This window comes from Ictalurus furcatus, chromosome 28 (genome assembly GCF_023375685.1).
Source record: "Ictalurus furcatus strain D&B chromosome 28, Billie_1.0, whole genome shotgun sequence".
NCBI classification, from domain to species: Eukaryota; Metazoa; Chordata; class Actinopteri; order Siluriformes; family Ictaluridae; genus Ictalurus; species Ictalurus furcatus.
In genome coordinates this window covers 15,964,756-15,980,442 of record NC_071282.1, presented here as the reverse complement: position 1 = coordinate 15,980,442, position 15,687 = coordinate 15,964,756, and the positions used below count along the sequence as shown (strand labels likewise).

At 42.7% G+C, this 15,687-nt stretch overlaps 1 protein-coding gene across 1 annotated transcript; it reads left to right on the top strand.

The window, feature by feature from the left end:
• Positions 1–40: 40 nt before the first annotated feature.
• Positions 41–15,291, top strand: kcmf1 (potassium channel modulatory factor 1). Its single transcript, XM_053617794.1, has 7 exons — positions 41–219; positions 10,073–10,240; positions 10,352–10,491; positions 10,768–10,869; positions 12,538–12,715; positions 13,162–13,447; positions 14,467–15,291. Exons 1-7 carry the CDS (start codon positions 204–206, stop codon positions 14,726–14,728), a joined length of 1,152 nt encoding a protein of 383 aa, XP_053473769.1. The 5' UTR covers positions 41–203; the 3' UTR covers positions 14,729–15,291.
• The last annotated feature ends 396 nt before the right edge of the window (positions 15,292–15,687 follow it).

Genomic DNA, 15,687 nt, shown 5'->3' with positions numbered 1-15,687 from the left:
ATCCGGGTGTATGCGCTCCGTCACCGGCGGCTCATGACAGGCGGGGAGGGGGAAGGAAGAAGTGGAAGCCGCGGATCCATCTTCAAGAGAAAATAGGAAAGAGACCGCGTTTCCAACAGTTTTACTTCGTTTTTTTAGCGGCATCTTTCCTTGTAAATACGTGTCAGGGAGCCCGAGGTGGGGGCTGTGTCATTGTCTGTAGGATGTCCCGACATGAAGGTAGGTAGAGAGAAAAAAAACACAGTCGATTGCTGCGTAAAAAGAATTTTTTAGCAGCCGCGGGTTGCCATGTTTTGTATTGAAATGCATTGGGAAAGGCTCATGATGGCCGCCGCCATGAATTTTGCAATCTTTTTTTATTATTATTTAACTTCACTTCGTTCCCTCTTCTATAACGTTCCGGTCACTCTCATAAACCCGTTGTTTAGAATATCAGAATTCAGACAAGAGCCCGTGTCTGTCAGTCGGTCCGCCCGCCGCCTTCTTGCCGTGTGATAGCTAGGACCTTGTTTAGCATGCTAACGCTTGCTAGCTTAGCGAGCGTCCCTGGCTTTGGCCTGGTCTAGAGGGCGAACCGGAGACAGCGGAGGGAAATTGTTAGCTCTTCCGAGACTTCAGAGGTGACTGCAGTGTCATCGAGGCCCTGCTTTAGGAGCAGTTCTTCAGAAATAACGTCTTGCTTTTCTCCTTGAAATAAAGCTATGCCACTAAAGCAGGATGATCCAGCAAATCTTAGCCACGCTAGCTAAGTTAAGCCGGGCTAGTCGCCGGTATGTGGCGGTGAATCAGATGAACCTGGGCCGCCCTTTGCTGCTCATGTAGCTCAGCTCAGGTTAGCTAGCTTTAGCCTTCAGTCACGCTATCTCTAAGTGCTGTAAAAGTGAATGACTTGCACGTCTGGAATTAGCATTAGGCTACACCTGGCGTGTTAGTTAGCAAGACGAATAAGTGTGTATTAGCTATAAACACGTCGAGTATAATTCCCTTAAAACGTTTCATACGTGTTACCCAAAATCTAAATAAGCAATATGTTACTTAATATGTTAGTTAAAGCCAAGTTGTGTGACCGTCAAGGTGTATCTCTAATCTGGGAGACATGCTAGCTAACTTTACCTGACTGATTAGCTTACCTCTAATGGGGTTTTTACCGTTCAGACTAACAAACTGGTTTATAAGATGAGCAGTCATAATAACCTGAAGTGTTGTCTGAACGGAAATGTCAAGTCGTTTCTTCAAAGTTTGAAGAGTTTCCTCAGGTTATAATTCATCAGTGTTTTTTTTTTCCTACTCTTTTTAAACGTTTAAACATTCACACAGGACTGTTTATCTGTTATTTTACTCCAAATCCCCGTTAAGCGTGTTTACACGCACACAAATAATCTGATTCGCGTAATTCGGCTTATTCGAGCGGTGTAGAGACAACACGGGACGACATTGCGAATCGGATTAAGGTGGTAATCTGATCTCGTGTCTAGAAATCCGACAGACGCCCGTTAAGCGTGCGTATACTCGGATTAATCGCGCTAATCCGGTTTGGACAATTCGGATTATTCAGGCGGTCGTGTAAACGACTTATTGTGAGGGCTTAAATCTTGAATTGGATTAAGGTCACAATCAGGAATCTGATAGACGGGTGTTAAGCGTGTATATTGTGAAGACGGAGGCCATTCCCAAATTTGGTCTGAATTTTATGTTTTGAAGGTTCCCTTGACTAAGTTTACATGCATGTCAGTAATCTGATCATTCGAGCGATGTAAACAACAAATTCCGACATCTTTGGAAATCTCCTGGAAGAGCCTGTGGTGATTAAGTGCATGTATACTGTGAATTTGTAGTCATTTTTCCATATGTCCACAGATTGAGATGGACCTGATCTCGGCCTGTTTTAAAATAGAGAGAGTTTGTATGGCGCGTAAAGAGGATTAGCAGCCATAAGAACCGCACAAAAAATAACCAACATTTAATTTATAACTGTATATTCTGTGTACGTTAAGAACGCTACTCGATAAAAGTGGATGAAATAGTCCATGAAATTACTTCGAGTAGTTTAATGGCTTGACTTAAGAAGTAACCCACCTCATTTAAAGACATACTGAACAATATGTTTATAGGTTAAGTGGCTCGTATAGATTGGGAGTTTTTGGCCATTTTTAGATTATTGAAGTGCGTGTAAACGTGTTAATCAAATTATAGGCAAAATTGGATCATTTGCAGCTTCCCTCTTGGAGTGGATAAAACATGATTTGGAGTGATGGTGTAAACAGTCTGTTATTAATACGTTTGGAAAGCGGACATCACATGGCAGCCGATGAGATGTTCATGTGACGGAAAGTGTGTGTGTCATAATCTGTACAAACACACACACACGTACACAATGGAAATGTACACGTACACAATGGAACTGGCAGTAGCATATATTTATCCAGATATGTTACACACTTACGCCGCTTCTTACCAGAACTGTTCATAATTACGTGATGTGGCATCCTGGAGGTGTGATGCTCTGGCATCTTTAATGTTTATTAGTCGTTATTGGTCCGCCAGACGCAACATATATTTGCTTTTGTATTGTTGCATCCGAGGCAGCTGTCGGGAGAAAGGAGTTTCAGGAAGATGTTCATCAATGATTGATCAAGGATGGTGAAGACGGTATTTAAAATGTCTCCCCGAGGTTGACTATACAGAGAGTTGACGGATTAAAGGAGAAGCCGACGTAAAGTGTGTCGCCAGAACAGCGTCACTGCGTTTAGGCAGAGGTTGTACATGTTTCTGGAATAGCGGTCGACCAATTGATCAGATTTGCCGATTGCTGGATCTATCGGTTATGGGCAAAAATCCACATCGATAGTTATTTTGGTTTGCGTCCGTAGCGTGAGAGGCTGAGAAGGGTCTGCTGTCATTATACAGTACGAGAGCGGCCTCTAGAGGTGAAATAAAAACCTTCACTGACAAATTTTGTTGCGTTATTTGAAGTGTTTTTTGATTTTTTTTGGATGTCTCTGTTGTTATTTGAAGTGTTTCATTACGTGACTCATGCTTTCATTCAGTATCAGTTGATTAATTGGTTATCGGCAGGTACTGCTCAACTTAGTTATCGGTAAAATCTACTTCACCTCTGGAACTGTACTGTCGTGATGAACACCGTTCTTTCAACAGAGATTCCTTCTGCTTATCAATCATGGCCATATGGCAAAATTTACCGTACGTGTTCTAATCGGGTTGAAGTCTGATGACTGTGAAGGCCGTAGTGTACAATTTAGATCATGTTCATCCTCATCAAACCATTCAGTGAGCCTGTGGATGGGGGTGGAGTCATCCTGGAAGAGACCACTCCCTTCATGATAGAAATGATGCATCATAACATCAAGTGATTAGTCGGAAGAACTTTGTATTGATTTGCAGTGACGCGTCCTTTTGAGCAGGCAAGTCGAGAGATACTCCTTGGTGAAGAAGTAAAAGTGCTGGACCTGATCCAACTGGTCGTATACGCCCTAACACTAATGACTAACCCCTGACCCATGAGATGTTGTACAACACGGAACAACAAACACATTTATCTAGCCTGAAACACACTGAGTTGTCTCCACCACCGGAGCTTTGGTCGGACTCCGCCCAGGTAGGAGGAGCTGGATCAGGTGTAATGTCAAAATCGCACTCCCCCACTTTGGTGAAGGATGACTCATCTGACCAGATCACCCAAACCCCCCCCCCCCCCCCCCCCAAACTCTGTAGGCCAGGCCCTGTGGTTTTTTACACCTCTCAGATCTGCTTGAGGGTTCCATGCACTGCAAACTTACTATCATAATCCTCTGTGTAGTTGTGGGTTTTCTTTCTAGCAGTCTTATCACGTCCTGCACTGACGTTCTCCTTCACCTGAAGAACAACCGCTCTTCGGATTTTCCTTACAAATATCACTCTAATGATATTTAGATGCATGATGCACAAGCATCATGGTCCTGGAACAATTTCATATCATGGCGACTTGATTTTACAGTCTGTGAACGACTTGCTGTGGCTTTTTTTAAAAAAAATTTGCAGTGATTATTGTGTGTGTTTTTTTTTTTTTGTTGTTTTTTTTTGCAGAAAACTTCTTGAATTGGCGAAATTGCAATTGCACGCGATCTTTCTTTTGTGTTTCACAGTGATGTTTGTCGGTAAACAAGACCTTTTAGCTGTACTCATGTTCGACGCACGTGAATCGAAGAGGGCTTTGACTAAATACACGTCGTGATGACGTCACATGACGTGTCTTGGCCCAAATCTGCGGTAATTTTGAAAAATCGCAAGCTCCTCTGAATATTTTGCCGTTTGCTTGATTTTTTATTTTTTATTTTTTGTGTTCATTTCCACGATCGCGTTATCCCGCGTGTCACTTTCGCCCATGTTCAAAACTCTTAGGAATGTTTCAGCCAGGGCTCCATGACGCATCCTGGACCGTGATTAAAGCTACAAGTCATATTTGGAAATTGTTTCTCTACTGTTTCATCCAAGACTGGATTCTTTTTTTTGGAGAATTTCTGTTATTGACATTTTCAGGTCAGCATTAAACATATTTAAGGATCTTCCTCTGGATTCTAGTAATTTAGTAGCGAAAGCTGCTTAAGGACTCAAATATAGACAAAGTCCATCAACAGCCAATGAAACTCGAGTGTGTATAAACAGTAAATATAAGTTTTTGATGATGGTAATTGTTGGCCTGGCGTTTTTGGCTGGAGATGAAAAGAATTCGAGCTGGCAGGAACTGTTGACGTGGGGTAAATATGGGTCGTAGATTTAAGGTGGAACCTCAAATCAATCAGAGTTGGTGGGGTTTTTTTCTTTCTTTTTTTTTTGTCTTTTCTTTTGCCTCTTGTTTTAATGAGAGAGTCTTTGTTGGTGTTTAGTTCCATACAGAAACAAGTAAAAGGACGTTATATCATGAGCGCTGGATATTTCTTGTACACTTGGCCGGTCACAGGCTTGCGATCTGATTGGTGGTGCAACAGTTTGAAACTTTAGGACGCTGTGATGCGACAAGCTTTTCTGGGGAAGATAAAGGATTAAAAGTTCATGCGCTCACATGTTTAAAAGTCAGTCCAGAGTTTTGTTAGAAGTGGGAAAAGGGGATTCGGTTGAATTCTGGAAATTTGTGTAGTTGGTCGTTGCAATGTCAATCTCAACCTCTTCTCTTGGCCAAGTGCGAAGCATACCAGACTCTCTAGCAATAGATAGACCTCTGAGAGAAAGACTCGTGTGGTCCCCAGTAGTTAGTGTGGGATCATATGTTATACATCCTAGTGTATCCAAACCTTAAGATGCGTTTAAACTTTTACTACAGTATTTATTTATTTATTTGTTTGTTTGTTTGTTTGGACGTCAGATCTGAAACCAGTTTTACTTTTTGGAATATTTTTTTTCCGTAGTATTCTTGTATTGCTTAATATTAAGATTAGGCCTTTACTAGTCTCCGCATGAGGACTGTGTGTGCGTGCCTGATATCGTTTGCGCTCGTTTCTGGCCTCAAGCTTCAGAACCTTCAAAGCTTCTCTCTGTACTCGTGTATGCTTTGTTTTGATGTCACAGCGTCTTGTTTTTAGAGTTTTGTTTGTTTGTTTTTGAAGCAGTCGGTGGTCTGCATACGAGAAAATCTCGTGTGTTTGCTGACGGGCCATGAGAAAAGGTCTGTGGATCAGCCGTGTCAATCAAATCGACTCTGTGAAAGAAGGCGGGTCTTGGCCGTGCTTATTGACAACACGCCAGATTCTTGCTCAGGCGCTGGAAGTCTGGCTCGTGAGCCAGGGTCAAACGGCCGTGTTCCTTTCGGCAATTAACAGGACTGTGTGTAACGCCAAGGTAATCGCATAATCGTTTAGAAAGTAAATACACCTCAGTTTTTAAAAAGACTTTGTGGCGCAATGATTGAATTGAAGGATTTGATGCTTCCAGTTCACAGAATAGCCTGAAGTCTTCTAGCTTAACTGTTCATGCTAGTACTTGTACTAGGCCTCCAAGTGCTTGTGTTATGAAGGCTTGAGCCTATGAGACCAGTGCTACGGTTATAAACCTAAAGGTGTAGTCTGAGGGGAAATGAAAGCGAAGACATGATGTCTGAGGGTTGGGCTTTGAGGATGATTAGGATAATGAGGACCGAGGCTTTTGTCCAGTTGTTCACTATGTCACACTTGAGTATGTGATTTCTGACTTTTTTTTTTATTTTTTAAAACATAGTTCTCTCTGAAATCAGCGTCACAGAGCTAAAAAAAACAAAATAAACGTTTTAAAGTTTCCGGATCACTTTTTTTTTCCCAGCATGTAGTTTGGTGCCGTTCCTCAGAAACGTCAGACTCTGGTAGGAGATGTGGAATAAAGTAGAGGTCGGTCGGTCGGTTATGGGCAAAAATCCACACCGATAGTTGGTTGCGTCCGTCGCGTGAACAGCTGAGAAGGGTCCGCTGTCATTATACAGTACGAGAGTGGCCTCTAGAGGCGAAATAAAAACCAACTCGCTGACCAAATTTGTCGTGCTATTTGAAGTGTTTTTTGACTTATTTTGGATGTCTATATAGTTGTTATTTGGAGTGTTACTTTGTGGTTCAGTTTGGATTTATATCTTTTATGTATATTAATATTTTTAATAGTTAACATATTAATATTTATATATTTATTTCATTAAAAGAAAAGTACAGCACTTTTTCATGGTTAAGTCAGTAGTGGGTTTTTTTTTGTAATAAAAGTTCAGCAGTATTTTACTTTTACAAACTGTCGGTCGATTAATCGGTTTTCGGCAGGCATCGTCCAACGTAGTTATCGGTATCGGTAAAATCCTCTATATCGGTCCAATTCTAGACTAAAGTCTGAGGACAGATTTGGACTCTGATGATGATAGGTTTAGTTTGATTTGGTTATTGAGCCAGATGATATTTATGTGTGTAGCCGTATTAGCCGTGTAAAACCAGTACAAACTTCAGATACCAAATCGACTCCATTTGTGATGAAGGACGATGTCGTGTGGATAGTCCTTTAAAGCGGCGGTCTACATTTCCTCTCTGGTATTTAGCTTGTCTACGGCTAAATGAACTCAACCAAGGCTAATCTTCCAAGGTTTGATTTTTATACATTTTTTTCCATTTTGTGTTTGTGTCCATGGGATGCCATTGGCACGCGACCGGGTTCAAAGACAATGCCATTGTCTGAAATTTCCTTGGTGTTGAACGTGATCTTTTCGCCCGCGTTCCACGCGTGGTCGACACGGCAGCATATGTTTTGTGCTGGTTATATATAGGACACATGCCAGAGTTGAAGAAAGACAGAGAGACAGGTGTCACACTTTATTGCCCTTCGTCCGTCGTGTTTCGTTTCCTTTTGCTGTACTTTATTTTTTTTCTTTGCTCATCACAGGTCTCGTTCACAAAATACATCACAGCCTGTGTGTGACCCAAAGCGAAAAGAAAAGCAACATGTGAGTAATTTGATGCAGAGAGCTGTGTTTGGGGTTTTTTTTTACTGTCCTGCACACGGAGCAAGAAGTCAGATATGAAGTTCGCGGGGTGAAAGAGAGCGAACACAGCTCCGGTCACAGTGAGCTCCCTTCATTTAAACGACAGCAGACGCAAATCAGGTAGCTCAGGTTTGCAAATTAAAGAGAGCTTTACGTGCTGCGATACTTAGTGATGCTCTTCTTTTTTATACTGAGCTTTCATTTGTGACTTCATTCGCTGGGTTAGTAAGTATTAGAGAAGAAACTGCGTTTACGTTTTAAAAACGCTTTCCGTCTACACTCTAAACGTTTTCCAGAAATCTCTCATCCGCACCGAAACGTCTGGAAATGTAAGGAGTTTCGGCCTGCGTCGTTTGCGTCAGGGGGTTTATTTAAAAATGCAGTCTGAAGGATGTGCGGAGCGATCTTTTAATCTTTAACAAAGCTGTCAGTCTGGATAGCAGGTACAACCACAGCAGTACATCGTCTTGTTTATTTGGAGTCGATTGGGTCACGTGACTAAAAACACGTCGTCGTTTTTGAATATCTCCGTTTTCTCGGTCCAACCTACATCGCAGAAACGGCGTTTTCAAATTGATCCACTTGGGAGTGCGTTTTTCCGAAAAGCTCAGATTTTCGCTGGACCAAAGCGCCGCCTCGGTGTGGAGGGAAGGCCAAAACGTACGGAAAAAGACGCATTGTCACATTTATCTGGATTAATACGTAAGCTTCGCCTCTGCGAGGCTGGTGGGATTGCGTGAAGTTCGTTAATCAACAAAATTTTGACGATTTTGTGATGTCATAGTGGTGTAAGAGGAATAGAACATGACGGGGCGTGCCGTGATGAGAAAATCATCAACGACAGGGTAGTTTGATGCAGCCGTGTGCGACGTTACTAGTTAAACAAACATCCTTTCATTATCACATACAGATATTTGGATAGCATATTTAGCCAGAGATATTCATCCTCATTTCATGGAAAATGAATGGAAAACATCTAATTTTTTGCTGAATGTTCTGCTCAGTACAGCGAGAGGTCTTGAGATGCAAATAACTTGATTATACCGTTATATATACTGACACTTTTTTAAATCTAGTCGACTGTTCCGTTGAGTTGTTTTACTTTAGTTTTTTGCAGCAGTTGCCGAGTGGTCTCCTAAACACTTCGTAAACCTCCCCTCCTTTTATCTGAACTCAAAAGAATGAGTTCGGTGCCTGCCGAGGAGCTTGTGAATGAAAATAGGGCATGTCCGCTGTCAGTGTGGGATTTATTTTGGCTTCTTGTTGTGTGTAAGCTTTGCAAAATAATAAAAGTCCGGGCGAACTACGGAGAAACAAGCTGCGAGAGACTTGTAGTGCGCATGTACAGTGCGTGTGATTGAACAGCGGGAAAGGAAGAAATGGGACATTTTGTTGACGGTCCACTTTTCATGGTTTCTGTTAAAATGTCGGGTCTGGGGAGGACGGTGAGAGTCCTCAGAGCAGGAGCTCGGTTCATCAGACGCAGACCTCGGCACCTCGGTGTTATCCGGAAGTATGTGTTAAGGTGGAAGTTTTATACGAGGCTAGGATAACTATGCTAACAGGCTGAGCCGAAACCAGAGCACCAGGAGTCCCGTTCTGCGCTATCATGCGATGTTGATCTTCCTTCAAAATGAATAAAAAAAACTCTTCAAATAACACAACAAAATTGGGCAATGATGGTTTTTATTTCTCCTCTAGAGGCTGCTCTTGTGCTGTTTAATGACAGCTGACCCGTCTCAGCCGCTCACGCAACGGAAGTGACTGGGAAAAACTATCGGTGTGGATATTTGCTGATAACCGACAGTTCCAGCGTTCGGTTATCAGTGCAAGTTAATCAGCAAAACCGATCAATCGGTTGACCTCTAAACTCTATAGCTTTAACCGTATAAAAAAAAAAAACAGGATCTATGAATTTGCATGAATATGCAAATTGGAAACAGCTCTATTTGCATTTACAGTTCCAAACCCAACCCCTTACCACACATCCCTCATTATACTGCACTATTACTATGGGGGGGAAAACACACTGACGAAAATGTCCAAGTTCTCTGGGTTAATGTTTCCGGTTGCCATGTTGTATCCTTTAAATGTTCAAAGATGCAGAGCAAATGTTGTGGCCTCACTGTCTGAGCTCATACGAAGCCCCGCCCCTAAGCAGTTTGATACAAAAGTGGATCCAGGAAGCGTTATCATTACTTTATTGAGTTCAGGACGACTTTCTAGACATGTTATAATCACAGCTTTTCAAAGATGTAAACTACAACCGTGTAGAAGTTCTTGCTCGTTTCTTCGTTTCGGTTAATGATGAATTAAATAAATTAGTGCCGCGTGACCTTCTCCTGAGCCCTGACTCCTCCGGACAGATTCTGAGGAATATATAGTGCAAAAATAATTACTCTCATCATCACGCTACTATTATTTCCAACTTTTTCTTTTCTCGCAGCCTGTCGCAACGTGTTCACAATAAAAATGCGATTGTGCGGCGTGGCTTGAGACGGTAAAATCTGATGTGAGAATGTTACGAGAAGAACCGCAACGCGTCCAGTAACAGACTTGCGACTGTGTAACCGTGTGTGTTCTTTTGTCTTGCAGGTGTGAGCTGTGACGCGTGTTTAAAAGGGAACTTCAGGGGGCGCCGATACAAGTGTTTAATTTGCTACGACTACGACCTGTGCGCGTCGTGTTACGAAAGTGGAGCCACCACAACCCGACACACCACGGAACACCCCATGCAGTGCATACTAACCAGGGTAGACTTCGGTAAGAGTAGGATAGGGGTACAGGTTCTCGGCTTGGGCGTAATGACGACATGATGGGAATGATCTGTCTGTCTCTGTCTGTCTCTCTGTCTGTCTCTCTGTCTGTCTGCAGATCTGTATTATGGCGGAGAAGCGTTTTCAGTAGAGCAGCCCCAGTCGTTTACTTGTCCGTACTGCGGCAAAATGGGTTACACAGAAACGTCTCTACAGGAACACGTCACCTCGGAGCATGCAGAGACTACCACAGAGGTGGTGAGTGTATTTACAGTGCCAAATCCAGATTAGCCACCAACCCAGGGAGGAAAGCGACATTTGCCCTCTTCTTCCGCATACGTGATTGACCGATCAGATTATGAAAAAGTTACCCCCCCCCCCTCCCCCCCGCCAAAATTTTCTCCTTAGTCGCCATCTCTCAACATGCTGTAAACACTCTGAACAATTTTTACTTCAGCTGTATAGTCAGTTTATAAAATTCTACCTCTTTCTCTCTTTTTTTTTTCCTTTCTTTTCTTCTTTCCTCTTCTTCAGATCTGCCCCATATGTGCAGCTTTGCCTGGAGGCGACCCCAATCATGTGACGGACGACTTCGCTGCTCATCTCACACTTGAACACAGAGCACCAAGAGATTTAATATCCTTTCACTTCTTTTAACATTTTGAGTGTGTGTGTGTGTGTGTGTGCACGAAGAACTTTGTACACAAAAAAAGGCTATTCAAATAAACACTCTGCCGTGTCCATGAAATGATTTTGCTTTTACTTGAGAGCACCAGGTTAATGTTTAATGGCAGAAACATCGATTTTTTTTTCTTTTCTTCCTTTTTTTAAAGCCGAGTAACCCAAACTAGGCAGCGATTGATTTGATTGTTTTGTGTTTAGCAGAGTTGGGTGTAAACGCTCTCCGTTACTGTATTCTAATGACTGACTTTATTCTGATGACGCGGTAATGTAACGTATTACATTTTAAATCGAAGTCATTTGATTACAGCTACTGATGTCAATGAAATGACGTTACTTGCGTTACAGATTTATTGTTAAGAAAACAACGTTAAGTAAAATGCGATTTTTGCCCCGAAGATTTTGTCTTTAGCCGCGAGTAATTCTCCACTCGGAGCGGTCCGTCACTACGTAGCTGAACGTCAGTAAAACAAGACGGCGGTGTTGTCATTTTTATATCTTCAGTGAACGGAGGCGAGACCGATCAGACGGGGTTTACAGGAGAATACGTGGAAATACTCGTGTCTTATTGGCTGACGGGTCTCGATTCTACCAAACGCTAGCTCGCAGTCAGTGTGAGGGGGAAAATGGATACATGCCTATTTTTATTAACCAGTAAAGGGGAAAGTAAACAGTAACATCCTCTGATGCTGAGCAGGAAAACAAGGTGTGTACATGTCTGAGTTCCAGTTTACATGAACATGCTATGAGCAGAGCATAAGGAAAGATAATTTACTTTGCATGGCGCTGTAGCAGCTAAACCCATACAGTGATAGCTTAGCTTCGCCTCCTCATGGTTGGCGACACCAAACTAGCCTGGTTAGAAAAGTTGATACTTTATCGTCTCTGGTCGTCCTACAAACAGCGACAACACCCGAGGCAAGTTTTATGAGAAAAAGTTTTCTTATCATGTCGTACATCGACGCGTGCTAAAATTACTGAAAGACCTCCGAGTTTCTCTTGTAGTGTATTTTTGTAGGTTTTGAAAGTACCGTGAAATTAAAGTGATTAGTAATCTGATTACAATTTTAAAATGGTGATTAGTAATCTGTAGTGGGATTTTTTTTGAGTAACCTCGCCAACACTGGTGTTCAGATGAATTGAAATATTTGAGCCTGTAATGTTATAGCATTTGATTCAGATTTATTTACCTTTATATTTATTTATTTTCTTCTCCTTGGTGTTGAACTCAAATTTAGCACTTCTTCCATGCGCAAGCCTGCGTATTCACACAGGAATCGCTCGCACAGGTCAGATTCCTGTTCACTGTACAGGCTCACTACGTAGGATCTAACACCATGCTGTTGTGGTAGATTCAGTCACTGAATAGAAATGAATCCTTGTGTGTGCACAGAACATTGTGTTTGTCGTTGTGAAGATTAAAGTATTGGCACCCCAAACTCGCGGTATTCCCCAACCCCCCCAAAGTAGGCCCCAAAAACCTAACTTGAGTAGTCGGCTCCTTGTCCATCACGAGTGCACGGGTTTAGGTGGTTTTAGGCGACATGCACTCCGTGTGTATGTGTGGTTTTGTGTGATTTTTGTGTGTTTTCACTCGTTGGTCCTTAACGGCGATGTGTGTACGATGAGAGCAGCGGGGTGCGGCACGTGCGCCGGATGTTTCACCCTGGGCGTGGACTGGGCGGCCCTCGGGCACGGAGGACTAACATGCACTTTACCAGCAGCTCCACCGGGGGGCTCTCATCCTCACAAAGCTCCTCTTACTCCCCGAGCAATCGGGAAGCTATGGACCCTATAGCAGGTGTGTGTGCAGGCGTTATGGTTTTGAAAATGTAACAACCTGGTTTTAAACAAAAAATCATGGTTCTATGCTGTTTTGTTGACATTTTAAAAGCACAAGCTGTTTATTCATTTCTGGAACATTTGATCCAGGTAAAACTGAACATGGAGCTGGTGATGGAGAGAGAGGCATTTGAATCGATATTTAGAAAAAGTCAAGGATGAGGTTAAGCATGTGATCATCCACCGTGACTAATCAAGAAGCCATGCCATCAAGCACTTTGCTTGACACTCTAAATGATGTCTTAATCCTTTAATTTAACTTGGCATCCAGTCCTAACTATTTATTTATAAGCTCAAGCTTGTGTAGTGTTTAAAAAAAAAAAATAAATAAATAATTTTTTTTTTTTAATTCCCCCACGTATTGCTTTGTTGTTGACTGATTTCATCTCGTTTATGGTGTCTCAGAGCTGCTGTCTCAGCTGTCAGGCGTTCGGCGCTCTGCAGGCGGCCAGCTGAACCCTTCGGGCCCGTCGGCCTCGCAACTACAGCAGTTGCAGATGCAGTTGCAGCTGGAGCGGCAGCAGGCGCAGGCGGCACGTCAGCAACTGGAAACGGCACGCAACGCCACGCGCCAGCGCAGCAACGCGAGCAACATCAGCGCCAGCGTGCCGCCGCCCAGCACCGCGACAAACACAGCCATAACCGAGAGCAACCCGATGGCCTCCCACAGCTCCCAGTTCCTCCTCACACGGTGAGAACGTCGACACGCAAAACACCCGATGATGAATTTGTGTCCCAGGAAAAGAAAAATAACAACTGAAGGTGTAAAGTTTTAGCAGTAATAATAGTCTAATATGTTGTAAAAGAAAGAAAGCACTAGAAACGGATTAGGAAACGTAAGGCTAGCCTCCTAGAGACGAGGTTTCGGTTTCTGGAATCACGATTTCTGATCAACGCGCTCCGTGCGTAATGCGTCCACTTGAGTGAGTCTGTGTGTGAGATGCAGCCATGACTCACTCCATCCATCCGTTTCATTTCATACATTTAATCCTAATTCGTTTAGTAAATGGGAATTTAATGAAACATTTTGCTGAGAACAAACGAGCTCGTTCTCACTACTTTTTTAAAAATGTAGCTTTCCGACGTCGTTTCTCCTTTTCTTCCTTTGTAGACTCTCCGTTCTTTAGGATCGCGTGTCTACGCTCTTGACACGCGTGCAATTAAGACTCTGGTCCGTGTAGGCGAACTGAGAGTTTAATCTCACTTCACGTCGAGTGGCTTTATTGTCATTTCAAGCATATACAGCTGGTACAGTACACAACGTTCCTCCAGGATCGTGCTGCTACATAAAACAACACAGGACTACACGAGACGACACAGAGCTAAATAAGTCCTAGACGTTTTTACGTCAGGTCCACGTGCAAAGCATGTGCAAGCAGCACAAGACAGTATAGTAACTACTAAAACAGGACCGTAGGCACGGTAAAAGACGGTGTAGCGCTGAACAGTACGCGGTTCTAGCATGGACGTGTCCGATATAACGGGTAGTGCAAAACAATAACAGTATCATAAAACATGCTTTGAATGTAAACATAACGTAGTATGACACGGTATTCAGCTTATACCATATATGGACGTAGCAGCCAGGTAGAGAGTATAGTAGCGACGAGATATTTCTGTAAATACCCTCTCGCTAATATTAAGACGGAGTTTCTTACTATCGCGTAACGCGTTTCTGACGGCGTCTCGTCTTCCTTTCTATCCGCGCAGGTTGAACGAGCCGAAGATGTCTGAGGCAGAGCGTCAGGCTCTGGAGAGCGAGCGCGCCGACCGGAGCCTGTTCGTGCAGGAGCTGCTGCTGTCCACGCTGATGCGCGAGGAGAGCTCTTCTTCCGACGAGGATGAGCGGCGAGACTTCGCCGACTTCGGCGCCATGGGCTGCGTGGAGATCATGCCTTTGGACGTGGCGCTGGAGAGCCTGAACCTGAAGGAGAGCTCTGCAGGCAAAGAGCCTCCACCTCCTCCTCTTTGATGATATCCCACCACCACGCAGACAATGTCCTCTGTGCTGTAACTGCCAATGACGGTGGGCAAACACACAGCTCTCTTTCTCTTTTTTTTTTTTTTTTTTTTTTTTTTTCTTTTTTTTTTTCCCCTTTTTTTTCTTTTCTTACTTTTTTTTTTTTGGTGATTTTCAGGTCTGTCACCTGTTACATTGTAAAAATCCATAAAGAGCGAGAAAGAGGGTGAAAGTGTGTGAGAGAGAGAAAAAGAACAAGCGTGTGCGAGAAGTTAGCGAGCGCGCAAGAGACAATGAAAGTGTATGATGTGTGTGTGTGTGTGTGTTGATGATAATCAGTTCCACATGACTAATTTTTTTTCCTTTAGCAGGTGAGCGTAGGGAGCTGTGGCAGACCTTCAGCTTCCTGTGTCTAACAAAAAAACAAAAAAAAAAAAGAAAAGAAAAAAGGCTCTCCTTATAAATACTCCACATTCTAAAACTGAAGACAGAGTCCTTCTCTAATGAAGCTGCTGTGTGTATTTATGAATAGTAATTAATAAAAAGTGCTTGGATGGTTTACCATAACTACTGCATGAGGTTATTTGCAGTGTGCATGATTTTTAATGACCTTGTCATTAAAATGGCAAAAATCCCAAAGCGTACTTTAATTTTTTAATTTTTTTTTAAAACTTTTTTTTTAAACTTTTTTTTTTTTTTTTTTTTTTAAAGAGTTACTTGAACTGAAAACAAAAGTGTTTTGAGTCTATGGAATATTATAGAATCAGAATTTATTTAAATATTTTATAAAAAAGGAAATAAAAGCATAAGCGTACATTTGGAAATCTGCAGTTGCTTCATAAGAAAGCAACGCACCGTTCCGTCTCCGCTCCAACCCGCCCTCTGCTTTCAGGCGCCCCGTGATATCCTGATACCCAGTGCTGCAAAAAAAAAAAACTAAGGAAAAAAAACACGGGGAAAAATATACAAGT

Excerpts from the sequence above, each read along its gene's own strand:
- kcmf1 (XM_053617794.1), top strand. Across the intron at positions 10,241-10,351 it reads ACTAACCAGGGTAGACTTCG|ATCTGTATTATGGCGGAGAA; the intron begins GTAAGAGTAGGA and ends GTCTGTCTGCAG. Across the intron at positions 12,716-13,161 it reads AGCTATGGACCCTATAGCAG|AGCTGCTGTCTCAGCTGTCA; the intron begins GTGTGTGTGCAG and ends ATGGTGTCTCAG.